At 35.1% G+C, this 27,707-nt stretch overlaps 1 protein-coding gene across 1 annotated transcript; it reads left to right on the forward strand.

The window, feature by feature from the left end:
- The first annotated feature begins 525 nt into the window (after positions 1-525).
- LOC140783541 (calcium-transporting ATPase 10, plasma membrane-type-like) lies at positions 526-24,420 on the forward strand. Its single transcript, XM_073130446.1, has 24 exons — positions 526-663; positions 1,352-1,524; positions 2,948-3,121; positions 4,115-4,238; positions 4,321-4,421; positions 4,526-4,612; positions 5,105-5,200; positions 5,557-5,677; positions 6,824-6,952; positions 7,819-7,910; positions 8,371-8,482; positions 8,924-9,240; positions 10,710-10,972; positions 11,151-11,263; positions 13,130-13,161; positions 13,256-13,372; positions 13,478-13,594; positions 18,463-18,702; positions 19,226-19,280; positions 19,391-21,342; positions 21,433-21,591; positions 22,728-22,899; positions 23,004-23,302; positions 23,762-24,420. The coding sequence occupies exons 1-24, from the start codon at positions 582-584 to the stop codon at positions 24,008-24,010; spliced, it is 5,376 nt and encodes a 1,791-aa protein (XP_072986547.1). The 5' UTR covers positions 526-581; the 3' UTR covers positions 24,011-24,420.
- Positions 24,421-27,707: the final 3,287 nt, after the last annotated feature.

Raw genomic sequence — 27,707 nt, forward strand, 5'->3', positions numbered from 1 at the left:
ACTACTACTATTTTACATCATCCAATCAATGTATTTGTCTGCCATTAATTTCTAATACAAATTTACTATTCTTCATTACTTTTATATTAACTTTCTGTCACATTAAATATATCATTATATTTTATACTAATATTTAACTAAATAATATAATAACTTATATTGGTATTTTAAAAAGTAAAATATTTTTTCTAAAAGTTATCTTATTCTATAATTGAATGGGGTATGATCTATCAAAATCGGACTTCAAATCTCATACCTAGCTGCAGTATGATTTGGCATCACTAAAATCTGATTATAAAAAATAGATATCCCATAATATATATAATCAATGGTTAGTACTCAGTTTTTAGATTCAAATTTCAAATCCCAGTGATATTGTATTTAGTGAGACATGATTAAGTTCTGGGAAAAAAATTATTGCATAGCGAATGCTAATGGGTTGGATGTGGATCACGAAGTTGAAATCCGAACCCGACATGTGATTAACCATGCCCAATCCTGCTGTGCCCATCTCCGCCGGAAAAGAATTCGCTCCGCTATTTTTCGCGGTCTTTCTCGGTTTCCCCATTTCCTCCTCTCAGATGTCGTCAAGGAGAAGGGAAATGGAAGGCGTTGACCGGCCATGGCAATCCTATCACACTGTCTACACCAACGCTAAAGCAGGTATTATTCTCTTCTGTTCTTTTTGTCTCCATCATTCTCACTAGGATCGCTACCTTTTGGTCATGTTCCTTCCAGATTGGCTTCTATTGGTAAGATTAGGGTTAGACTCTCTGTACTTTGTGACGGCCGTTGTTTAGGGTTTATGAGAGTTCTTGAGTCTCTGATCGTACGAGGCAGATGTTGGTCGGACCTTTTATCATCTGAAGCTTATTGATTCGATAAAAATCCATGTTATGGATTTGGTTTAGTATGTCAAATTTAGATCTTTCTTTTGTTTTCTTGCCAAAGTTGGTGATAAGTTTACTGTTTTGAGGAGAGGAGGAGCATCCAGGCAAAAATATACAGTACTGTTAGTGATATGATGCTTGTCGATCTTCTAGCTTTAAGTGCCATGCTTAATTTTTCTTTTGCGAATTGTACATTTGTAGAAAATTGTATGCTTCTTAAATTAAGTAAACTTTAATCAGTCATATGCTGCATATCTGAATTTGGCATGATAAATTGTGAAGATTTGAATATTGTGAATGATGGTGAAGAATTATTTCTGTATATTTAATGCTATTTGTGTTTCTTTCTGTATTGCTGTCAGTTATTCTAGACTATGGTGATTCCTGATTGATATGCCTCACTAGCACTGTTTATCTGTTAGATTTTAGTCCTTATATATGTGGTGTTTAATGGTTCCTAGGAATGGAAGGAGTTGACAAAGAGAAGGTGCAACGGATTATCTACGAGGCAAGCAAAGGATCAAAGTATTTTGAAAATGAGCAACGGAAGGAAGCATTTATTAAACAGAAAATAGAGAATTTGCAGGCACAGTGTGCAAAACTTACAGATAAAGATATATCTCATTTTCAGTCAGTACGTATGTTAAAGTTATATTGCTGTTAACTTGTTTTGCTTTGCAAAACTAAACATACAGTTGCCATTTTTACTAGATAAAATTGAATATTGAGGTTCCAGTTTGCTCAAAATTATAATATGTAAGTACTTGTTTTGCTTTTATCAAATTTGTTTCCATCTTATCCATGATGACCTCCTACCACGCTAGATGCAATAGTAAATTGATGTGAAATAATTAGATTGTTAGGATTCTAGGAATGATGATGATGAAAGAAAGAGAGAAAGAATAGAGTTTCACACCTCCATTCTCAACTAAGGCTTTACATTCAAAACTCACATTGGAAATTTAAAAAAAAATCATTTCTTTATTTACCTTGATTGAGTAAAAAGCTAGTCTATATATAGACCTTACAAATGACAATAAGCAAATAACACCTTAAACAATTGCAAAAAAGAAACTATAATCCTAAACATCATAAATAGCAAATGTATAATAAAAATAATTAACTTAAGACTAATTTTCTGAATAAGCAACTGCACTAATACAAATGCCTGTGTAATATGCCACTGATGTCCGCATCACAAATTACGCTCTATAGCTTTGGGATGCATGTGAAGTTTATTGTGAAGCCTTTGTTTTCTAAGGCACCCCTCCCTCTCTCTCCACTATTTTCAAATTTATCTAGTATTGCTTATAGGTCTTACATGATCTATGCTAATTTGGCATTCCTATGTGGAAATATGGTCGAATTGATATTGAGTTCTTATATGCATATCCATGTTCCTTTTCTTGCTTGATAGTTATCTTTTGTCTTGAGATAAGTCTCTGTATCTGGTAATCTTCTGGTACAATCACTTGAACAAGGAAGATGTGGAGGTTCTATATCTTTTACTTGTCTTTGAATTTTGTCTTGAAGGCTTGAAACTGTTATCCTGCATTTGATGCCTAGTATCTCTAGTAATTGTTTAAGTGAAAAACAAAACTTGATAACCAATCAATAGAAAAGATGAGCAGATGTTTGTTCTAATCATTCACAATAGAATATAAACCAGACAGTTTTTAGACATCTACATTTAAATATGATCGTACCATGCATGTTTACACTTTACACAGAAGTTGTAGTTTACATGTCTAAGGTTTATTATATTAGTTTATGGTCAATGGTCATTATTTTATCAATTATGTGAGAATATCCTCTTTTATCAACTTTTTATTTGTTGGTCATTCTTTTTGTTTCCCGCTATGTAGAAAAAGCTACTGGATCTCATTTTCCTCAGTTTTTCCTTGAATCGCATGTGAGAAATTAACCCATTTCAATTATACCAGGAAATAAAAAGATCAAATAGCTACTGAATCTCTTCCTTATTGTAGTTTTTCTAGATTTGAATGTATTATATTATGTGGCCATTTTTTTGACAACCTGATAAGCACGCAATCCAGGTTGCTGATCAAAAAATATTAGAGCTGGAAGCTTCACGCGATCTTACAAAACTATGGTTGCACTCTGATATGGATGCTTTTTATGCTGCTGTTGAGACATTGGATGATCCATCATTGAAGGGAAAACCACTGGCAGTTGGTAGCATGTCTATGATATGTACTGCAAATTATGAGGTTATTTTTTCTTGCTCATATTTGTTGAGATAAACTTTCCAATTTCAATAGACCAGTTTCAATGGGGAATCTGTCGATCTCGAGCCATGTCAGACCTGTTTTGGTTGGATTGGCTAAAACCACCTGATATGAGTTAGTGAAATGGAGAGTAGACATCCATATACCTTCTCTCTATGTGATACACACTGACAAAGTCCTTCAATGCAGATTCGTTGAATTAGATGTCTGACGAGCTCCTCCTTTGGCGGACTCTTCTGTAGCAACAGAGAGAGGAGGGGGAGGGGGGAAGAGAGGGAGAGTGCGAGGGGGGAGGATAAAAGACTGAGATTTCTTATTTTTTTGAGATAAGAGTGAGAGATGAAGTTAGAGATGGCGGAGAGATCGAGAGAAGGATAGTGGGGGATAGAGTTAGTGGAGAGAGTCCAAGTTGGAGGGAGAGTGAGGGGAAGGGCGGGAGAGAGGCAAAGAAGAAGATTTTTTATTTGTGTGAGAGAGAAGGAGAGTGAGTGGAAGAAGGGGAGAGAGAAAGATTGAGAAAGTAGTTTTTTTTTGTTTTTATACTTTATGTGAGTAATTTGTATTCTATATCTTTATATCATTATTTTTTAAAATTTTAAAAAAAATCTGTATTTTAAAATTTATGTAATTAAAAATAATCTGATACCAAAATGACTGATATGGATGGCCAATATGTTATCTTTTTCTTTTCGGAAGGCTGATCCCGATACTCAGAACCTTACTTGGGAATGGTTTAAGTCCTGAGACCAGGGATGACATGATCATTCTAATGGCATCCTCATGGTAGATGCCTCTCATTAGCTAAAACTTGGAGTTGATCAAGAGCTCACTCAAGCTAACCATGTGGGGCAAGCTCATATCTTGTCTCCTATAATGAGAAAGGTCTTGAATGGTGTATTGTCTTAGTTGCCTAGGACAATTATATCTTTGAGTGTGTTTTTATGATAAGTTTGACTTCAATTTTGTTTGATACAGGCAAGGAAATTTGGGGTTCGTGCAGCAATGCCTGGTTTTATTGGGCATAAATTATGTCCGAATTTGATTTTCGTGCCAACAAATTTCAAGAAGTATACGTACTTCAGTGAATTGACAAGAAATGGTATGAGACTCTACTTTCTGAATAGCTGGTAGCTAGGTTATCTGCACTACCTGATAATTATGTTATCATTTTCTTCTCTAAGTTTTTCGGAAGTATGATCCTGAGTTCATTGCGACAAGTCTGGATGAGGCATATCTCAATATTACTGAAACTTGCATTAAAAGAAGCATTACCAGTGAGGAAGTGAGTTTCAGCTTGATCAACCAGAAGATTAATCTTTTAAAGAGTTAATTTGCTTGTTTCACTGATTTTACTATTTTTATCAGTATGTTCTTGTTTCTGCGAAGGTTGCTGCGGAACTTAGGAATGCTATTTATCAGGAAACTGGTCTTACCTGTAGTATTGGAGTGGCTCCCAACCGCTTGCTTGCCAAGGTTGTCTTGTGTAACTTGTTGATTATTAGTTATTCCAGTTAGCACTCAAAAGAAGTTGCATGCAATTGTGAAACAACATTGTTGGTGCACATGCCATCATTATCAGATAATATGCTAATAAAGAACCCAGAAGGAAACAAATTTACTAAGAGTTTACAAATGTAGAATTCTGTTAAACTTCATTCCATTGTCTTCATAACCTGTGCTAGAATATCTGCTTGATTACTGAAGTGATATCCTGTTACAACTTAGAGGTCGCTAAGAAGTTGATGTTTCATGGTTGTTTCAGTTTTTTGGTTATGATACCAGGAGAATAATTCTTCTGACAATGTTAATCAAATTGGATAAATGATTTTACAAACATTATTTTTTTATTCTACATTATTTGATGTTACTTTAGCAGGGTCAGATATCAAGAATATTAAATATGCTGATTCATCATTATTCATGATTGTTTTCATGAAATATGTACTTTCTATTGTCTCTTGCTAGGTTTGCTCAGATATAAACAAGCCTAATGGACAGTTTATTTTACCAAATGATCGGGATGCCGTTATGACCTTCATATTGTCATTACCGATAAGAAAGGTACTCTGATGCTCTTTCATGAACTCTCAGCTTCATATAACATTTTCAGTTTCTGTATATATACATAGGCACATACATATATCTACATGTGTGCCTGTATGTGGTTACTCTTGGTTGCCATGTGTTGGTCCAAGCTATGAAAGTTTCTGTCATCTTTCTAGTTACAAGGTTTAATTTTTTTTTCTAATTTTAATTTTTTTGAGTTCCCATATTCCCAATGAGCTTTGAAATGCTTGATTTTCTTTGATCCACTGAAAATTGTAAACTCAACTCAGTTTTCAGTTCTATATATTTGATTAGAAATAATTTAGATGCCCATGAAGGCTGATATGTTGCTTAAAGATATTTGGATGCAGATAGGTGGTATTGGTAAGGTGACAGAACATATTTTAAGGGACGTATTTGGTATCAGTACGTGTGAAGAGATGCTGCAAAAGGGTGCTCTCCTATGTGCGCTATTTTCGGATTGTTCAACTGGTTGGTAGTTACCTGTTAATCTAATATTTTTAGACCTTTTGATTTGCACATTGTTGACTATATAATTAGCATGACATGCGGCAACTTATATTGGCATCCTTTGCCTCGTACAAATTATTGAGATCATCTTCTAAGCTTCTCCTAGGGTTATGTACTTATGGTTATATTGGATATGTTATCGAGGTATGCGGTGTAAATCCTTAATGGTAAATGGACATCCAAGTGCACGACGATCCTGCTGATAATCGGTTTAGTGAGGGCAAGATTTAGGCAGCCTTACCCCGTTATCTGAGAGTCTGTTCCTGTTAGTCACACCTGGACACCACCTGGGTGTGTTTGGCATGAAAAAACCATGTTAGACCTGATTTTTCTAGGTGAAATTTACCTATCAGGCTTCTAGTTACTTGTCTCGAGAGTCTAGATTTTGGGAGAATATAAAGATTAATATCTGTTGAATTCTCAGGATACAATGTTGCAGAAGTTCTACTTGTGGCAGTAATTGTACTTGGGTTAAATGTTTTAATGCTTTTTTCTCTTTTTTTTTTTTTAGGTTTTCTAAACTCTAGTATACACTTTAGAGGGTGTCACTTAGTTCAACAGTAAGGATTGATTCGATTGACACCATGCACCTATTATCGCAGATTCTGGTCAAGGAAATAATTACTCTATTAGTAAGGATAATTCTTTGTATGTCTTGTCCTACCAAGGTCCTGCGCTGGTGAGAGTTATTGAATTGAATTTCATTTTTAAATGGTGTTAACATTCTTGTTCTGAATTTATTGATACTCATGCATATTAACTTACAGTTTTTGTACTCATTGAATTTTCAACAATCGTATATCCCACTTAATTAGTTAATTCTCTTTATTACTTAGCAACTGAAATGCTCAGAAATACAAGTAAAATATTCCTATTCACGATTCTTCCAGCAGAGCAAGTCCTGTTTCCTAAAAAAAATGTTCTCTTATTCCTATTAATTGCATATTTTTAAATTTTCAGCTTTTTTTTCTATTATTTAGGCTTTTTATGAGATAATGTGGAAATTTTTTTTGTTGCAATCTCTGTTGTGAGTTTTCTTCTTGTTCATGACACCTTTTTTATATAACAGTGCCACGTAATAACATTTTCTCTTTTTCCCTTTTCTAGATTTCTTTCTTTCCGTGGGGCTTGGTCTAGGGAGAACAGATACTCCTGAACATAAGTTGCGCAAGAGTATCAGCTGCGAGAGAACTTTCACCCCTTGTGGTGATGCATCGTTGCTTTTCCAGCAGTTAGGTAAAAATGCTTAACATTTACCTGGATACAAGTTGCCCTGTTGCCTATCTTTTTATAAACATGTTTATAAGAGATTAAAAACTATTATTGATGCAAACTGTCTGCCCACAAAATTTGCAGTTGATCAAGTTGGTTGGCACCATTCTATTATTTCTTGAAATTGAAGATCATTTCCTTCTTACTATAGATTGGTATATTTTAATGCCTCAGAGGTTGTCCACATAGTGTTGAAGGACTAAGTGTACTTTTTGCTAGTTGCTACTATCCCATGAGAATCTATATAAAATTTTAAAATATTGCTATTAAGGCTAAAGGATGCATATGTTTTGAACTGTGTTATGTTAAAGAAATACATTTGAAAAAAAGTAGATATATTCTTTTCCCAGTTGAATAATTATGCTATATTTGACGAGGAAACATCATAAGAAGGTGCAAATTAAGGGTTAGTGGGACTTGACATTCATTATGACTAGGAGAGCCAGAGTTTTGATAATTATTGGGTTGAATTTGGTGATTTTTAAATTGTGCGATCAGACAAATAGGTGGTTTAAACAGAGTTAGAGGAAGCAGTCTCTTCTTTTCTTGGTGCATTACTAATATTTTTTTCATCTATTATGGAATGTCCTTTATTCATGTCTGTAAATGTTCATAACTGAATTTTCCCTGCACGTTGCACCTTTTGCCGTATCTGTTGATGTTCCTTTTGTTTCATTATCTTCTTTGAGAAGATATGTATCCTATTCTAATTGAACTGTCAGATTGAAACATCTCATAAATTATCTTCCACATTTGTTGATTTTAGAGCATGGTTTGTAGATATCTTGCACTACCTGCCAGCTAATTACAGAGTATTTTTTCCATTGCAGCTGATATTGCAGAAACATTATCATGTGACATGCAGAAGGAATGGTTGTGGGGACGAAACTTGACGCTAAAGTTGAAGACTGCATCTTTTGAGGTCTGTTGGATTTCTATTCATTTGCCTTTTCATGATCCCCTCTTTTGCTATGTATTGCTTCGCACAAGCTTCTGCAAATCTTTTTTTAAGCAAATTTACATCCTTTTAGATGCTAAGGCGCATGGACATCATTTTGTTGAATCTTGCAGATAATTGCACATCAGAGATACATTATATATGCTGAATTATGAATTAAAGTTTTATCCTGATCCAGGCCTGAAACTAGTATTTTACTGGTTTCGGGCAGAAATCGCTCATATCAGGCTGGAATAGGCAGGTTTCAGAACCATTTTGGCCAATACATCCAATACATCTCATTTCTCGGAGCATCCGATCCCAATCATAAAACAACACTTAGAACCTTGTGCTGAATTAATTATTTATAGGAAATAGTTTGGTATTGTGAATCCTCACCACCGATGCTCTATAATGTTTGTACTGATAAACCAGCTAATTCCAGGTTCGTACAAGAGCAGTATCTATGCAGAAATACATTAATTCAAAGGACGATATCCTCTTATATGCTTCCAAGTTGCTAAAGGCAGAACTTCCTCTTTCTTTGAGATTAATAGGTATGGGAGATGGAGATTGTGTAGCCTTCAAGCTTTCTTTGTATAAATTTATAATTTTCACTTCTTCACTATAAACAACGCATGTACTAAGTTTATTTGATGTTCAGTCTTTTAAAATGTACTTAAGCTTGTAGAGATATGAGAGCACTTGATGTGACAAAGGATCTGGCACTAGGTAGAGATGGATGGAGGAAAATGATTCATATAGCAGATTCCAATTGGTTGTTGTTGACTGTTGAGGTTCTTATGTGAGTAAATGTTCATAGTTTTTTTTTCCTCCTTGTGACATCTTTGTCAACCTCCTAGGTTAGCCTTTTCAGGAGAAACACTAATTTTGGTCTTTTGATTTTAACATGGGGTACACTTTTGAAGTCCTTTTCCATTTCTGATTGGTCTTTTGATTTTTTTTTCAACAAATGACATTGAAATTTATCTTGACAGGTCTGCGTATGTCTCAGTTTGGTGATGATAAACATAGTTCACTTGACCCCACACAGACAACCCTCACAAGATATGCTATCTCAGGAGATACCAATTCTAGAGGTAAGGAAACATGGAGTTTGAAGGTCAGTGAAGAGCATCTGTTGCATGATAGTGGAAGTAATGCCTCATTGCACCAGCAAAGCTCCTTGAGTGATGATAATTTGTTTCCTCATGATGACAAGGAAAACTTACTTGAATATGATGAGCCAGCCATCTTAAAGAAGTGCATATGCTCTGGTGACATAGATGATGTTGAAGATAGATGCCTTGCAAAGGTGCGTAGCTTTTCCCTGATATTTTCCATCTTAATTCATTTGTCAGTTAGAATGACTTCTCTGCTTCATAAGAATCCCTTTTATAAAGATTGATTTCACTATCTTTAGACTTTTCACACCAGATGGGAATGATAATAGTAAATTCTGTATTTATAGTGAGACCTGGGTTGCATCTTTTGTGTTATTGGTAAAGTACAGAGGGAAATTTATTTTGAACAAAACGGCTGAGTGGAGTTGCAAGGATTTTAATTCTATAACTACTCTTGATGTATTAAAAGTCTAAAATACATGCTACAACTAATGTAATTTTGGGATGCAGTTAGAGAAAAGAGTATCTTTTTATTGGTGGTTTCAAACTTTAACACCTATATTATGATCTGCTACACGAAGACTGCAAGACTTCCAGAGAACACATCAAGGATTCAAGGCTCTCTTGAGAAGAATGTCTGAATCCTCTGTATGATGGTGTCTGATGCATTTTATCAGATACATGCTCAAGAATGTTGTGACCTTGGTTGGAAATGAAATTGTTAATGAGAATTTATCTATCTGAGTTCTGTCAATTATCTAAGTTCCCTTTCTTGAAAACTCTTAGAGTTCTGTTTTCCGTGTTTGTGGAAGACCACTGTGAAAGGGCGCCAAAGAGATTTAAGGCTCTCGCCAAAGCATAATATGTGGAGGACAACATATATGTAGCCTTACCTCTATTGTTGAAAAGCATTCTTTCCATGAATCTGTGAGACAAGAGTACATGTGCCATCAGACTGACACCCTTCTAGTGTTATGGAAAACTACAATCACTTTGAAACATAGATTGCAAAATGTATGAAGTGAACAGGTAATTGGCGTTATTTTCCAAGCTACAACCACCAATATATTTAGCACAACATTCTGTTCTGTTGTATATTTTGTTGTAATTCTTAGGAAAACATGCTTTCTAGTTATCATTGTTTTTTTTATTTTCAGTTCTAGTTTTTTGTTTTGTTCTTCATGGTTCAGCAGAAGAGCAAGCAAAATTCTACAAAGCACCGAATGTGTTCACTGGAAATTTTTTTGTTACCGCTGATCTCAGCAGACAACATAGTTGGGCATATTTTGTGTTGGCCCTTCACTGGATGCTTGTTTATTGCATTGTGGTAACCAAAGGTGATATGAGAGCCAGTAGAATATTTACATCACTATCCAGCATTCTTGTTTGAGATTAATGTACTTCCTATGTTCTTTTGTTTTAATTGATGTATTAGGTTATGAGGTGTCCTTATCATTGTGTTCTATGCTGCACATATTGTATTCTTTCTGGTAATCCAACAATTATAACAATCATATCATTGCAGTTGGATCTCACGCGTTAATCTTGTATAGTTGTTTTACATCAAAGTTTAATTGGCATTCATTTGCTATATTTTCACTTAGTTAAGCTTGACTGTCAACCTACGTCAAACTCTTTTCTTGTTGGTGTCTTCATTTAGTGGGGCCAAGATCCATCTTCTCTGCAATGTGAGAGCAGTGAGGGAACAGGCAAGCTCAACAACATTGATGATCATCAAACACTCGCCTCGTCTGGTCAAATGGTTAAGCCTTCATGGATAGATGGCTACATTTGCTCTCTTTGTGGAATCGAGCTACCTCCGAGCTTTGAGGACGAGAGGCAAGAACATTTAGACTACCACCTAGCTGAGGCACTTCAAGAGGAAGAAGCAATGCAAAACTGGGGACACCTTAAAAAGGGGAGGTATATATTCTTATTCTTCATTGTTTCTCAACTCAAATTATGTAATAGTTCAGGCATTGGACTTTTTGGTTTGATGGAGATCAAGAATCTCTGATGGCAACTTTATAACAGCTTGTCTTCAAATCAAACAGTGTGATGTTTTGACCTAATTATATATCCCTGATGGCTTTTCTATCAGGTCCCTTCAGAAGGCGTCACATGCTACATCTAATGGCCGGAAGAAGCAGAAGGCTTCCTCTAAAGAGGGAAAACAAATACCTATTGATGCCTTCTTCTCCAAGGGCAAGAAAGGCACGTACCGTTAGCATTCTTTTAGGGAGGAAAATAAGTTTTGCCCCATTATAGCTTTTTAACCTGAATAAAGTTATAATGTAAGTCACTGGTCCATCAAGTGTGTAACAAAGTTTTAGTTGATATTGCTCTACCTTAAAGTTTATTTAAAAAATATAATATGTTGAACTGTTTCTGGTGAAAACATTAAAAAAAATTCATTTCTTTCGTTTGTATATTTCAGTTTAACAGCACAGAAGAATACCCAAGGACCTTGCGAAAGATTCATTCTCATGAAGTAGCAAGAAATCTTTAGGTATGTTTTCATTTTCAAATTTATTAAACAAATAGATGAGTTTCGAAACTATACGAAGAACTAGGCTGAATTGCTTTCGGTAGAAGTGACTATCTATGAAAGTGAGCAGTTTTTTAGTTATGTATTTTTTTTTTCAATGTTGTTATTTGCTGTTATCTTATTATATCTACGCATATAAAATCACTGATCTTGAAAGTGAATTGCTTTGAGAAAGTTAAAACTATTTCTTCAAATAGTTTATGAGTTTATCTATTTTTTAAATAAGTTTGAAAAATAATTTTCTGGGTAGAAAAGTTCTTGAAATCGACTACCATGAGCCTATCATTTCAATTGGCTTGTTAACATATATATTTTCTTAATAAGTTTGAGAAATAAACTAAGTTTGTCAAAAAAAATAAATCTTATCAAAAGGCCTAACTTAGTTTCTAAAGAATACTTTTAAAAAGAAAGTTTGTAAAGATAACTCTTTTAGCTGTAGATAAGTCTTACAAATTTATAATAGAGATTATGAGTTTCAATCTCTTGTAAATATTAAAGTTAATATTTAACAAATTTTTTTATTAGAACACTATATGTGATGAATTTTCTATAAAAAATTATAAAAAAATTATATTTCTGTAGTTTGGTAGCACTAGGGTAGATGCACTTTCCTTTCCTTGTAAATAAGAAAAGACTTAATTATATTTTGTCCATGTACTTTGACTAAGTATTATTTTGCCTTCATATACTATAAAAATATATAAATATCTTTTTAGATTTTAAAAAGCTATAACTAAACTCATTTGTTAGTTTAAAACTCATGCGACAAAGCACGTGAGTTATTTTCAAATAGACTAAATTACTCTAATGAAGAAAAAAAAAATTGAAATAATTTTGCTCTCATATCCTTCCTTAAGCAGAACTATAAAATTTTCTTTCTCAGTCTTCTAAGAAGAAAAGTTCTAATTATCTTGCACATAGGGGTGGCAAAACTTGACCCGACCCGATAACCCGACACGATAACCCGACTGTTAATCGGGTTTGGGTTTAGATTAATCGGGTTCGGGTCATAAACGGGTCAACCCGCCTAACCCGATTATTAATTGGGTCGTGTTCGGGTTTATGCCTCTGACCCGCTTGACCCGTTTAACCCGTTTAAGTAAACGGGTCGGGCGGGTCGGGTCGACCCGCGAACCCGCGAACTCGCGAACCCATCACACACATATATATTCTAAATTTCTAATTTTACCCAAATACCCTCCTACCCTAAAACTCAAGTCACCCAAATAGCCAAAGTCCCAACTCCCAACTCCTCAATCCCCACACCAGCCCGCCGTCGCCCCCTTCCCATCTACACCCAAGCTCCTTGCGTCGCGCCGCCGGACACCCGAGACCCTCGCACCGCCGGACACCCGAGAGGAGACAAGGTTCGATCTCTTCTCCTCTCTAGTTGCTATACCGGTAAGAGCATCTTCACCTCATCTCGGAGAGGGGGGATCTTAGCTTTGCCTCTGTGTAGTGATCTGACAATTTGTAAGGGGGGATCTTAGCTTTGCCTCTGTGTAGTGATCTGACAATTTGCTTCTTAAAAGCTTCATGTTCTCAGCCCGAGTATCTGGTATTGGTATGGACAGTACCATATAGCCCTTAAAGTCCAGCTCACAAGTGGGCACATCAGATCCTATCATATCCTCCATTTGGTGCTTGTCTGCATGCAGATTGAGGTGCTTCTCATGAAGCCTAAAGCCCATGCTACCTACTTGACCTTAGCACTAAATTGGCATGCCATTGTGTGGCTGCGAAAGTTCCTATCCTTGGAGCTTTCTCTTTTACCAGTAGAAGCTTGGAAAAGGAAATATTAGATGTCCATTGTGGAAAGGAATCTCCTTGAGAGCATTAGTAAAGGAAAAGTGAGATTTCCTTCTCAATTTCTTTGGCAGTTAATGATTTTCTCACAAATTTTGAGCCTTGCAAGTTCCATTAGCCTTTACATGACAATTCATGGGATTTTAGACAAAGTGGCACATTTAATGAACATGATCTTGGGGATCCAGGAGGTTCTGATACAGATAGGCCAAACAAATCAAATCCAAGCAATATATTCTGTGCTAACATAAACTAATACAATAATGAGAATATACAGATTACTCTAATCACAAATCAATTCATGAGCACAGTATATCATGTGAAATTTATCTAAAATACTATAGGAATGTTTGGTAGAAATATACTTGTTTTAAGAGAGACATATTTCTCTAGATATTGTATCTAGAAAAATAAATGACTTGTTTGATTAATTGTATTTCATAATGCTATATTTGTTAAACACATATTTTGTTAGCTATATTTCATAACAACATATTTAGTAAACAGGTGTTTAATTAGAAAAAGTCACTATTGCTGTCTATAGGCATTTTGAAATTATGCATTTTGTTATGTTTTTTTTTTAATTTGAGAAAAGTCTATAGGCAAAGATTTTATTTATTCAATGTATTCTTTTCATATCACTATTATAATAGTCTCAATTTTCAGAGATACTGAGGAAGAAAGTCTTTTGTGATCAATACTCTGATAGAAGTTCATCTTACCTAATTTTAGTTCAATTTAATTTAGTTTCATAGCTTTGGTTCCATGTTATGATATTTTTTTTATTGCTTTCATTTTAGTTATGGGTGATGATAGTACTAAAGATGGAGAAAATATTTCTGAGGAGGTTCCTCCTCCCATAGTTAGTGGAGAGAATTCTAGTAATAAAAGAAAAAGAAAACAAACCTCCAATGTTTGGGAAGTGTTTACAGAGCTACCAAAAGGAGAAGATGGGTTAAAGAGAGCCACATGTAAATTGTGTGGTGTTATATATATATCAGATAGTAAGTATGGGACTGGAAATATGAAACGTCATATACTTGTATGCCCAAAGTTGAAAACTAAAGATATAGGCCAATTATTTCTTGCCAAATCAGAAGGATCAATGTCTTTACATGCTTCTAAGTTTGATCAGGAGAAATATCGTGAATTGATGACAATGACAGTTGTTAAGCATGAATTGCCTTTTCAATTTGTTGATTATGAAGGAGTTAGAATATTGCACGATTACTTATGTGATGAGGTCAAACATATTAGTAGAAATACGGCTAAAGCGAGATGTTTTGAAAATGTACGAAGGGAGAAGAATAAACTCAAAGATTGGTTACATTCTATTCCGGAAGAATCGTTTAACATCGACTTGTGGACCTCCATAACCACCGATGGTTATCTGTCTCACGGCACACTTTGTTGATGAAAATTGGGTATTGCAAAAAAAAATTATAAATTTTTGTGCAATGCCAACCCCACACACTTGGAATAGCTTTGTCGATAAGATTTATACATTGTTGACTGAATGGGGTATAGAGAAAAAGTTATTTTCCATAACATTGGATAATGCATCTGCAAATGATTTGTTTGTTGAGTTGTTGAGGAGCCAACTTATGTTGAATGATGCTTTATTATGTGATGGTGATTTCTTTCATGTTCGTTGTTGTGCTCATATTCTTAACTTAATAGTGCAAGAAGGTCTGAAAGAAATAGATGATTCCGTATTCAAAATCAGAGAAAGTATCAAATATGTTAAGGGGTCACAAGTCAGAAAACAGAGATTTGCTGAGTGTGTTAAACAAGTTTCTTTAAATAGCAGTAAAGGATTAAGACAAGATGTTCCTACAAGATGGAATTCGACTTACTTAATGCTTGACAGTGCTATTATATACCGCCGTGCATTTCTTCATTTACAATTGAGTGATTCAAATTACAAGTATTGTCCATCACAAGAAGAATGGGGTAAAGCTGAAAAGATTTGCAAGTTTTTGAAGTTGTTTTATGATGTTACATCTCTATTTTCTGGATCTATATACCCTACAGCAAATTTGTATTTTTCTAAGGTGGTTTTGATCCAATTGAATATAATGGAAGGCATGCGAAACTCAGATAATTTTATCAGTCATATAGCCACACAAATGAATGTGAAGTTTGAAAAATATTGGAAACAATACAGTATTATTTTGGCGATAGCTATCATTCTAGATCCACGATTCAAAATACATTTTGTGGAATTCTCATACAACAAACTCTATGGCTCTTCTTATGAGATGATAAAGATCCGCGAGAAGTTGTTTGCACTTTTTGATTACTATGTTCAGAATACTTCTAAAGTTTCCAATGTGACATCTTCAGCTACTTTATGTAAAGTTTCAAATGATACTGAAGATAACAACTCTATGATGAAGGTAATTTAATACCATTCATATGTTCTTATCATTATATTTTTTTAATATTTTTTATATATTCAGAATAATAATTCTTTTTTTTTATGTAGGAGTTTGATTCATTTGAGAGTTTTGAGTTTGTGAGCAAATCACAAAAGTCACAATTGGAATTGTATCTTGAAGAGCCTCGAATTGATCGAAGTTCTAAATTGGATATTCTTAATTATTGGAAATCCAATCAATTTCGATATCCAGATCTTTCTCTCATGGCATGCGATATATTAAGTATTCCTATCTCCACAGTTGCTTCTGAATCTGCTTTTAGTGTTGGTGGTAGAGTACTTGATCAATATAGAAGTGCTTTAAAGCCTGAAACTGTAGAAGCTTTAATTTGTACTCGAGATTGGTTGTTTCATACTAGAGGTAAGTATATTATTGTTTTCTTATATAGATATTAAAAAAGTTTAGTCTACTAATTATTTTATCATATTATGATAGACAATTTGGTAGCATTGGAGGAGCTAACGGAAGATATTACAAATTTGGACTTAATAGCTAATGCAAGTGAAGTTGTAGAATCTGGTGAATGCTCAAATGCATAAATCTAAATCTGGTGAATGCTCATTAACTAATGTAAGTGAAGTTTTTATATATATCTTATATTTTAGATGTTTACTTTTTTTTTTTTTGGCGTGGTCGTGATATTTGGAGATGGAGAACTTAATGATAATGTTTACATATTTCAAACTATTTGTAATTTGTAATGGATTGTAAACTCTACATTTTGTTCTAATTATCATGGGATTGTATGGACTTTGTTGGAACTTTATTTTAAACTATATTGTACGGACTTTTGTTATGTTAAATTATTAGGATTATAATTTTGATATTATATAAGTTTTAAGTTGGAAATGTATTATTTGTTTGTACGAATGTATGATACATTCTTTGAGAGTTGGAAATTTGTTCTAAACTCTATTGAATGGGTTTTGTTATGATGAATTATTAGGATTGTAATTTTGATGTTGTATAAGTTTTGAGTTGGAAATGTATTATTTTGTTTGTATGAATGTATGATACACTTTTTTAAAATTGAAATTTGTTCTAAACTCAATTGGATGGGTTTTATTATGATGAATTATTAGGATTGTAATTTTGATATTATATGAATTTTGAGTTAAAAATAGGTTGGGTTTTATTATGATGAATTATTAGGATTGTAATTTTGATATTATATGAATTTTGAGTTAAAAATAGGTTATTTTATTTGTGTAATACACTATTTATATATAATAAATTAGTAAATATTAAATTTTATATAGAATTTATATTAAACGGGTTAGACGGGTCGTGTTAACGTGTCGGGTTAACACGACCCGTTTAAGTATACGGGTTAGACGGGTCGTGTTAACGTGTCGGGTTAACACGACCCGTTTATTAAACGGGTTAGGCGGGTCGTGTCGTGTTACCCGTTTATTAATCGGGTCGTGTTCGTGTTTACTAAATGCAACCCGTTTATTAATCGGGTCGTGTTCGTGTCAAGGTAATGTTGACCCGACCCGAATCTGACCCGACCCGAACCCGCTTAACCCGACTCGATTGCCACCCCTACTTGCACACTTCTCTTCATATCGGATAGAAATGAAAATATATAATAACCAGATGGCTCAGTGCAGTGGTTGTAGCTGTCAAATTTGGAGTTTTAGCTATTTTATTTGGCATAGAAAAGAAGCTTTGTGCATGAATTTCTGCTTGCAAGGAGACATCCGAGATGAATTGAAAGCAATACCTAATAATTGCTTTAGAAATTTCGAACCGTAACAAAGGGAACTACAACATCCATTTCCTTTATTTTGTAAATCTTCAATATTCAACACAAGTTAGCCGCCTAAGGAAGGAGATGAGGGCAGATTAGTCCCACTCCTTTCTTTGTAGATTAAAGAGGATGGAGAAGGAAAACAAAAGAAAAGAAGGGAAGAAGATGGACTAGAAGAGGGATAAAAAAAAAGGTGAAGCATTTTTCTTTCGTTCTCTCTTCTTTCAATAGGGCACAACTATGACGACACTAGACGAAGAGCAATTCAATAATAGATAATTTTAAATTATCAGCTAATAGAATTTAATATTTTTTTCCAATAATATAGGAATAAAAATATAATTAATTAATGACGTCTAAGAGTTTATAGCTTTTTTAAAATATAAGAAAATATTCATATACTTTTATAGTACCGAGACGAGAGTAAAGTAATATGGAATCAAAAATACGGAGAGTAAAAGCTAAACAAGAAGTGGCCGGTTAACGGGCCCAGAAATTTAAAGTATCCACCGACTAACCGTCCAATAATTTGATGACCAAGCAAGAAGACGACGACAACTTTTTATTCTATCAAACTAGTAGGCAGTACAGTAGCTGATGCCGAAGTCGTTCTTTCACCCTAACATTTTTCGTCACCTTCAGCCTTGCCCTGTTCTTTAACGTTGACTTCTCTCCTCTTCCCTTCCGTTTCGAGTCCATCTCCATTATTATTAGAAACAAACCCTTCCAAATCCACACCACCACTAACCCCACATCTCGTCGCTCTCTTCCTCCTCGCCCTCCACTCCCCCATTTAATTATAAATTTTATTTATCTCTGTCGCCCGCGAATTCCGCGTAGTAATACTTAATCCGAAGTCTTATAGGTAGGGGCTTGGAGGAAGGCGATTCATCTCTGCGATCTTTTAGGGTTTTTGGGAGGGGAGAAGATGGAGAGCTACTTGAACGAGAACTTCGGCGGGGTGAAGGCGAAGAACTCGTCGGAGGAGGCGCTCCGGCGATGGAGGAAGCTGTGCGGGGTCGTGAAGAACCCTAAGAGGAGGTTTCGTTTCACCGCCAACCTCTCCAAGCGATCCGAAGCCGAGGCCATGAAACGGACCAATCAGGTGAGGACTCTGTTCTTCTTCTTGTCCTGTTCCTGTAATTTGACGCGATTGGGTTTAGATTCATGTCAGTTTGATTGATACATGAGAAAGGATAGTTTACTTTCAGAGTGAGACGACGGTCTTAGGAGATGGACGAAATTTAGATCTCAAGGAAATGGAATGTTTGGGGTTCTTGTTTCTTGCAGCACTATGCCTTCTCTTAATTTGCAATAAATTGTTGCTTTCTTGTTGGTGTAGGTAATCAAAATTTGATCTTGGTTTGTATACACATCCAATGTAGAGTGCTTGTGTACTCTAAACTCCTTTAAAATTTTAAGTACACAAGTGCCTCTTCTTTCCACTTGTTTTCTTCTCAGATGTTATAAGTTGTGATGAATAGAACCGAAAAATCTTAAACTTGTCAATCTATTTTCTATGTTTCCACTGGATGGACTTCCAGATACCCAAATAAACCTCTTGTGTGTGATGACATAGAATGTTGCATATAATTAGTGATTTTTTGTGTCCTCATTGCATATTTCAGGAGAAATTGCGGGTTGCTGTTTTAGTTTCGAAAGCTGCACTTCAGTTCATACATGGTAAATTTCTGATTACTGATTGGTCCACCCTATAGCTTGTGAAATGTTTCTGCTATGGACATTATTATTATCTAAGTTTCTTCCACATTGTCTATAAAAACTGATTCCAGGTATCACATTGCGTAGTGAATATGTTGTACCTCAAGAAGTCAAGGCGGCAGGCTTTGAGATCTGTGCAGATGAGTTGGGATCAATTGTTGAAGGCCATGATTTGAAGAAATTGAAGATGCACGGCGGAGTAGATGGCATTGTCAGTAAGCTTTCAACGTCAACTACTGATGGACTATCTACAGCTGAGGATAGATTGAAGTTGAGGCAAGAGATATATGGATTAAATAAGTTCACTGAAACCAAAATGAGGAGCTTTTGGGAATTTGTATGGGATGCACTTCAAGATACGACACTTATAATTCTGGCTGTGTGTGCGTTTGTATCTCTGATTGTTGGCATTGTCATGGAAGGATGGCCAAAAGGTGCACATGATGGCCTTGGAATTGTTGCAAGCATCCTTTTAGTTGTGTCAGTTACTGCAACTAGTGACTACCGGCAGTCTCTACAATTTAAGGACTTGGATAAGGAGAAAAAGAAAATCTCTATACAAGTTACGAGGAATGGATTCAGACAAAAGATATCAATTTATGATCTTCTTCCAGGTGATATTGCCCATCTAGCTATTGGAGACCAGATACCTGCAGATGGGCTCTTTGTAACTGGATTTTCTCTACTGATTAATGAATCCAGTCTGACAGGGGAGAGTGAACCTGTCATTGTGAATGCAGAAAATCCATTCCTTTTATCTGGGACCAAGGTCCAAGATGGCACTTGCAAAATGTTGATTACAACCGTTGGAATGAGAACTCAATGGGGTAAGTTGATGTCTACTCTTAGCGAAGGAGGAGATGATGAAACTCCATTGCAGGTCAAACTAAACGGAGTTGCATCAATTATTGGGAGAATTGGTTTATTCTTTGCTGTCGTGACATTTGCAGTGCTTGCACAAGGCCTTATCAGCCGAAAATTTCATCAGGATTTTCTTTTGAACTGGTCTGGAGATGATGCGTTGGAGCTGTTAGAGTATTTTGCTATTGCAGTTACCATTGTTGTCGTAGCAGTTCCCGAAGGATTGCCCTTAGCAGTGACATTAAGCCTAGCATTTGCCATGAAGAAGATGATGAATGATAAGGCACTGGTCCGCCACCTTGCAGCTTGTGAGACTATGGGCTCAGCAACATCAATCTGCAGTGATAAGACAGGAACACTGACAACTAATCATATGACTGTTGTCAAAGCTTGCATTTGCAGAAATATTGAAGAAGTGAGCAGTCCAGAGAAAGCTATTAATTTTTGTTCCCAAACTCCCGATGTTGCAGTTAAAACTCTTCTGCAGTCGATATTTAATAACACAGGTGGTGAAGTTGTGATGAACCGAGACGGGAAGCTCGAAATTCTAGGAACGCCAACAGAGACTGCTCTATTGGAGTTTGGCCTATCACTTGGTGGAGAGTTTCAGGCAAAGCGCCAAGAAACTAAGATTGTCAAGGTGGAACCTTTTAATTCTGTTAAAAAGAGGATGGGCGTTGTTCTCCAACTTCCAGAAGGAGGATATCGTGCACACTCTAAAGGTGCTTCAGAAATAGTTTTGGCTGCCTGTGACAAGTTTATTGACTCTACAGGTACTGTTGTTAGTCTTGATGAGGCAGCCGTCAATCATCTTGCTTCGACAATTGAAAGTTTTGCTAGCGAAGCACTTCGGACCCTTTGCCTTGCCTACAAGGATATTGGAAATGAATTCTCTGTTGAGCAGAAAATGCCAGTTGAAGGTTATACGTGCATTGGTATTGTAGGTATTAAAGATCCTGTCCGTCCAGGTGTGAATGAGTCTGTGGCAATTTGTCGGTCTGCTGGTATTACTGTGAGAATGGTGACAGGAGACAACATTAATACAGCAAAAGCAATTGCCCGTGAATGTGGTATTCTTACAGATGGAGGTCTAGCTATTGAAGGTCCTGAGTTTAGAGAAAAGAGTCTGGAAGAACTGATTGAACTAATTCCGAGAATTCAGGTAAACATTTCTTGTATCCTACACAGTTTTAGTATGTGAACAATATCTGAAATTTGTCCCCTCATTGATTTCTAAATTTCCATTTCTAAGGTTATGGCGAGATCTTCGCCCTTGGATAAACATACCCTAGTAAAGCATTTGCGCACAACATTCAATGAAGTAGTTGCTGTGACCGGTGATGGCACAAATGATGCTCCTGCACTTCATGAGGCAGATATTGGACTTGCAATGGGTATCTCAGGGACTGAGGTAATTGCTACGAACTTGCTCAAGAAACTAAGCACTTATCATGTTTTAGAAGCAAATGAAATGAAATTATTTTTAATATATCAGAAACATAAATATACATCATTTAGTGATAATTATGACTTTATTGTCTATCTTATTTGGAAACTATTGTTCTTTGGTTGCTAAACCCCGACTCTTTATAGACTTTTAAGTGAGGTAAAACTGTGTTGTGGACTTAATCGAGAAAATTGTGCTAGTTTGAGGACAGATTGGAAGATTGAAGTTAATTTTAGCTATGTAATGTAGCAATTTTTATTTCAATGCATTTAAGTATGGATTCTTTTTCTCAGAATATCTGTATAAAGTTGATCTGCTGTTGGAATTAGAAATCACTTTTGCATGAAAATCATATCCAAGACAAAGTCAAATGAAAAGTAAGGAAAATTTGTCATCATATTGGTTTGATAGGTTGACAGCAATTACAGTTGACTCAGATCTGAAACATTTGAGTCATGCAATCAATGTGATCCCTTAAGAACAGAACAGGCAAGAAATAGCAAGTTGGTTAAAGTTGAAGAAATGCAGTTTATGATAGCAGTGACTGAACCTGTACGATCCTGGTCTACAGTATTGAATCGTTTGAAGAACCTTAGAGGCAATCTATCAAATTGGGTTCTTCGATTGTAGTAGAAAACAAATATTAGTGCTTTTGCAATTGGATTTTGTTGCAAACTTCTCATTGAGATAAGCAATCTTTGCTGGCTTCCAGCATCATGGATTGCCATTAATTTGTTTGGGTACAAATGATCCTTCACATTCTGAGCCCACTACATGATCTGGAAATAAGCCTTCACAGGGTTTCATATTGTTGATGGTTTAATTCAACACGCATACAAAAAGTTCATTTTACATATTCTTTTCTTCAGTAATTCTAATTCTCTTCATATTCTACTTTATAGAATTCCATGTTTATGATATCTAGAACTAACAGCAACCCAATTTTGTTTGTATCGATAGCTGATCTCCCTTTAAAGTTATTTCCTTGAGAAAGAACAAGATTTTCCTTTACATTTTCAATTTTCTTTATGTAGTTATATAGATGGAACCAACTGATTCCTTGCCATTAATTTATTATCATATGTATTACTTGTGTACAGGTGGCAAAAGAGAGTGCTGATGTCATAATTCTAGATGACAACTTCTCCACTATTGCTACTGTTGCAAAATGGGGACGTTCTGTATATATCAACATTCAAAAGTTTGTGCAGTTTCAGCTCACAGTCAATGTGGTGGCACTAGTAGTTAATTTCTCTTCAGCTTGCTTTAGAGGTAACACCTGACCAAAACTTTACAATTGTGTCGAACTATCTTTCTTGGCATTTACAATTGTGTCGAACTTATCTTTCTTGAAATTCCACATTATTTTTTTCTAGGAAATGCGCCACTAACTGCTGTTCAGTTACTTTGGGTCAACATGATTATGGATACCTTGGGGGCACTCGCATTAGCAACTGAACCACCTAACGATGACTTGATGAAAAGATCACCGGTCGGAAGAACAGGGAAATTCATAAGCAATACAATGTGGAGAAATATTTTGGGCCAATCGTTCTACCAATTTATAATAATCTGGTATCTCCAAACCCAAGGGAAAAGACTATTTGGGCTTGAGGACCCTGGTGCTGATCTTACTCTAAATACAATTATTTTCAACTCATTTGTCTTTTGTCAAGTAAGTGCTGAGCCATTATGATTTTTCTGTTAATCTTATTTCTTTTTCCCCCTATGTTAAGATTTTGCTTCTATTGGGCAGATATTGGCCGAGTAATTAGCGTAGCTATGCTTACTTGACAAGTCATTTGATTAAATTTAATATTGTATTTCTTTATCAACTGGGATCATGGTAAATAGTTGAGCAAATATTTATAGCCTCATCTTGTGAGATGAAGATAGTAATCTTTACACACACACACAGAAAAGATCCTGATAGCTGCTAATTGAGTAATTGCTTATTCTTACAAAGTGACAATGAATATTTTTTATATTTGTTTAGAGGTACAATCTAATAGAAATTTTGTACTTTTCTTCCAATCATATTCTTTTTGGGTGCTATAGAAAATGGAGCGCGCCCATAAACCATCAAGAATCTTTAATGCATGTTCTTTTCGTTGATTTCCTGTGTGTAATGCAGGTGTTCAATGAGATAAGCTCAAGGGAAATGGAGAAGATAGATGTGTTCACAGGCATCTTGAAGAACTATGTTTTTGTCGGTGTTCTTACTAGCACTGTCCTTTTCCAAGTCATCATTGTTCAGTTTCTTGGTGATTTTGCAAACACAACACCTCTTACCAGACTCGAGTGGTTTGCGAGTGTATTCATCGGGTTTCTTGGGATGCCCATCGCTGCAGCTATCAAGTTAATTCCTGTTGGAGCTACATGAAGATCAAGAAGACCAAGCATGACAACTTGACTCCTTATCTCCCACGCTTCTGTAGCAGGCAGGTCCATGTTGAAAATTGTTATAACGGAAGAAGACAAGAAAAGAAAACCACGGTACACGACTAGCCAGTTTTGCAGCTTCTATTTTAGATTGCAGAATCCAGGATTTTTTCTAGCAACTTCTTTCCTGGCCGTTCATTTGATTTATATTCCTTTTAAGATGGTAAAAGCTTATCAAGATACATACAAATATGCTCCACTCCTTGAATTTTTTTTTTATAACAGGGAGTGATCTTTATTTCATGTCATTTCCACGTAATCTTGTTGCAGATTTGCCCTACAGCGGTTTGTAAGGTCATTTGCATCAAAAAGCTCTGAAATTTTAGTAATAGTAAAATTAAACTTTTAGAATCTTCTAATTTTTTTTTATATTAGATACATATTATTTTTTATAATAGAGTATATATAATTTACATAGAAAGTGCACACAAGAGCTTAATCTTGCTGTTATTAAAACTTAAGATTATTTTTTTATGCAAATAGCCCCGGTTTGTGTGAAACCTACTCAAGGCTCCTGATAGAAACAATCTCCATAGTAGAGCTTGCTTTTAATGTTAAGTGTAGCTTTGTAGCATATAGCATTAGAAATACTGAGGAGGTGTACAATATATAATGTTACTAGTTCTTCTCTCTCTCGAAAAAAAAATAAAAAATGAAATAAAAGTAAAGATAATGTTGGTAATTCATGTGCCAAGAGAAACCGAGACATAGTCCAAACCTCTATATAAATATGAATCAAATCTATCAACAGAGAGCTTTATTAGGTGTGTCAAATGCACTTTCATGGAACCAACTTATTCTACCCTTCCAAGTCTCTTCATTGGTTAAGAGGTTAAGAATTCGACTCATATGCACTACTAACCAACGAAATGGACCCCAACAATTAACTACACTTGTGCACGAATAAGCCACCTTTAATTATCCGGTATCAGTGTATTTTCTTTATCCGACATCCAAAGCTCTTAACAGTTAAACACAAGCCTGGGCTAATTTCAAGGCCTCTTTCCAGCTCTCAGAGAAATCCGCAGGTGGCTCAGTTGTTGAATACTGTGCCTGGCGACCAATTCGTAAACAGTGAACAGCTTTCACTCCCTCCTGGTTTTCTTATGTGAAAGAAGCTTGAAGGCTCACAGAACTCTAAGTACGACTGCCTCAATCTCGAGGTTGACCACTCGGTGGATGGCTAAAATTAAGCACGGGCTAATAACACTCAAAGCATGCACACATTATATCTATCTATCTATCTATATATATATATATATATATATATATATATATATATATATATATATATATATATATATAGATGAGTTAACTGACTTAACTGATTACTTAATCTGACAGAATGAACCCTATTGAAAGTCACTTGTTCACTTGAGAGACATAGCAAATATTGTTAGTCCATTACAAAAAAAAATTAAATAGTTATCTAAGGAATAACACCAATAATCTTCATCAGATATTAGGGGATAAAGTGTCTCTCAAGTAATCTTTTTAACAAAATTATTAACTATTTGTAAAATTATTAACTCATTAACTACTCCAAAAGATTATATTATTAAAGAATGATGGTTTTTATAATTTTATGTTCTAATACTTCTCAATTTTAAAGAATTGATTAGGTCGTCGAAGCAGAATTAACTTAAATAGTTAGAGTACTTTTTTCCTCAATTGATAAGAAGCATAGGTGAGATTTGAATCGAGGATATTTTGCGCTAATGCCTGTTAACTCATTAATTACTTTAAAAACTTATGTTGTTAGAGAAATTTTGTTTTATCATTCTATACTCTAAGAGAAATAAAATGAATCAAATAGTTCAACATTTAATTATGCATACTTCAACAACTAGTGAGCATCAATTAACAAGATTAAATTGCTGTTGCAACATTAGTACTCAACATAGTAACAAAGACTTGAGGGGGAATTACCTAGGTTGGAAATTTAATCTTTTTTTTGTTTTTTTGTTTTTGGGAGCTAAAGAGAATCTATAACACAACATCCTAGGTAATAGGTATTATATCTGAATATGGTGAATAACAGTGATTGCCAAGAAATTCCATTGCTAGTCTCTAGCAAGACATTTGGTCTGGGTATTAATACTTTTCTCCTTTTGGTGTTCTACCCAAAGAGTACTATCCAATCCAACCAAACACTGCACAGAACTTGCCTTCATGAACTACTAAAAGACAGATCATCATTCACCACAACTAATAAAAAAGAATCCCATCTTTGACCAGGTCATGCTTGGATATCTAATGCTTTTAATTTTCCTTGGCTTTAGCAGTCTTCATGGGAAGAGATCCTTAGCCTGCAGTTAAGGGGTGGCCACCAAATGAAGCAATCTTTTGTTTAGCCCAACATACCCTTGTATGAATTCCAACTGCCAACCCTTTGCTTTAGTTTTTAATCCTCTCTCATGCTGCTTTGGTGCAGCCAACAAGAAGATACTACTAATTAACTTCTAGGTGCTTCTTCTTTAAACCAACAAATATTTACCAAAGCTCTTGTCTTCAAGTGTGTTTTTGACCAACAAATTTGGAGTATTTGATCAAACTAGATCTCTCACAAACTTATTTACTTAAATAGTTCTATCTTCCAAACTTATTATATAAAAGATAGCTATTACATGGGCCCGCTAGAAAAACACTATAAATTCAGAGTTTACATAAGATGTAAAATGCTGATCCAGTGGAGCTGATTCCATCAACATTTTGTATGGAAACTTATGTTCAATTATATAAATATATGAAGATACAGAAGGATGATAAGATTTGATTTGTATTTATTGTATCTAAAATCTGAATTTAATATTTTTCTCTAGTATATCTATTTATAATACAATAAACCTCTATAATTTATCTAACATAGATAAATACGAATCAAGATATATTTTTCTCATTTCATTCTTATCCTCTCAGTAAGAATAAAACTCCGATGAAATTGACATTTTATAATTAGAATAAAACACTAAATTCTACGACTCATGCAAAGAAGTCGATGAGTTCAGTATTTTTTTTTTTTTCAGCTAAGACTATGAGGTAGATAGTCAACGTGTCTAAAATGATTTCTTTTTCTAATCTTAAGTTTGAGAAATGAATTACTTGGGTAAATAAGTTTACAAACAAATATGGTAGCTGGATATTATATGAGATCTTTTTGGGGCTGTGAAGGGTCCTCAGCATCACACTATCACATTGGATACTTCCTCTGTTCGACATGAAAAGGAAAAATAACAGCACACGCTCCAATAGGCAGAGGCTGCTTATAGGAAGACGAGTCGCAGCAGAGATGGCGGTGCTCAGTGGCCAGAAACTATAGTACAAGCTGTGAGGGGAGGGGGGGCGGGGGATCCACTATTGTGCTAGTTATTACAGAAATTTTTTCAGAGTACCCGGACTTTAAGTTATATGTAATAAGATCCTCTGTCTTTTTTGCTCTTTTTTTCTCTACAATATTCGTATCTCACTGCTCTAAGAAAGTTTAGTTTGGTATGAGGTTACATTATGGTCTAAAGTTAAGTGAAAATTAAAGGGGGAAAAATATCAAATTACAAAGAGCTTAACAAACAAAGAGACTATGGGTTCAGCTGGCCCATCAGACTTTTGCTAAAGTTGTCTTTCTTTTCAATAGTCAATGA

Source organism: Typha latifolia, chromosome 3, assembly GCF_019914945.1.
Source record: "Typha latifolia isolate L0001 chromosome 3, TyphaL0001v2, whole genome shotgun sequence".
NCBI lineage: Eukaryota > Viridiplantae > Streptophyta > Magnoliopsida > Poales > Typhaceae > Typha > Typha latifolia.

Coding starts and splice junctions, on each gene's coding strand:
- LOC140783541 (XM_073130446.1), top strand. CDS start 582: ATGTCGTCAAGGAGAAGGGAAATGGAAGGCGTTGACCGGCCATGGCAA. Junction 9,241..10,709: donor AAGATAGATGCCTTGCAAAG/GTGCGTAGCTTT, acceptor GTCTTCATTTAG/TGGGGCCAAGATCCATCTTC. Junction 13,595..18,462: donor TGATCTTGGGGATCCAGGAG/GTTCTGATACAG, acceptor GAAGTCTTATAG/GTAGGGGCTTGGAGGAAGGC.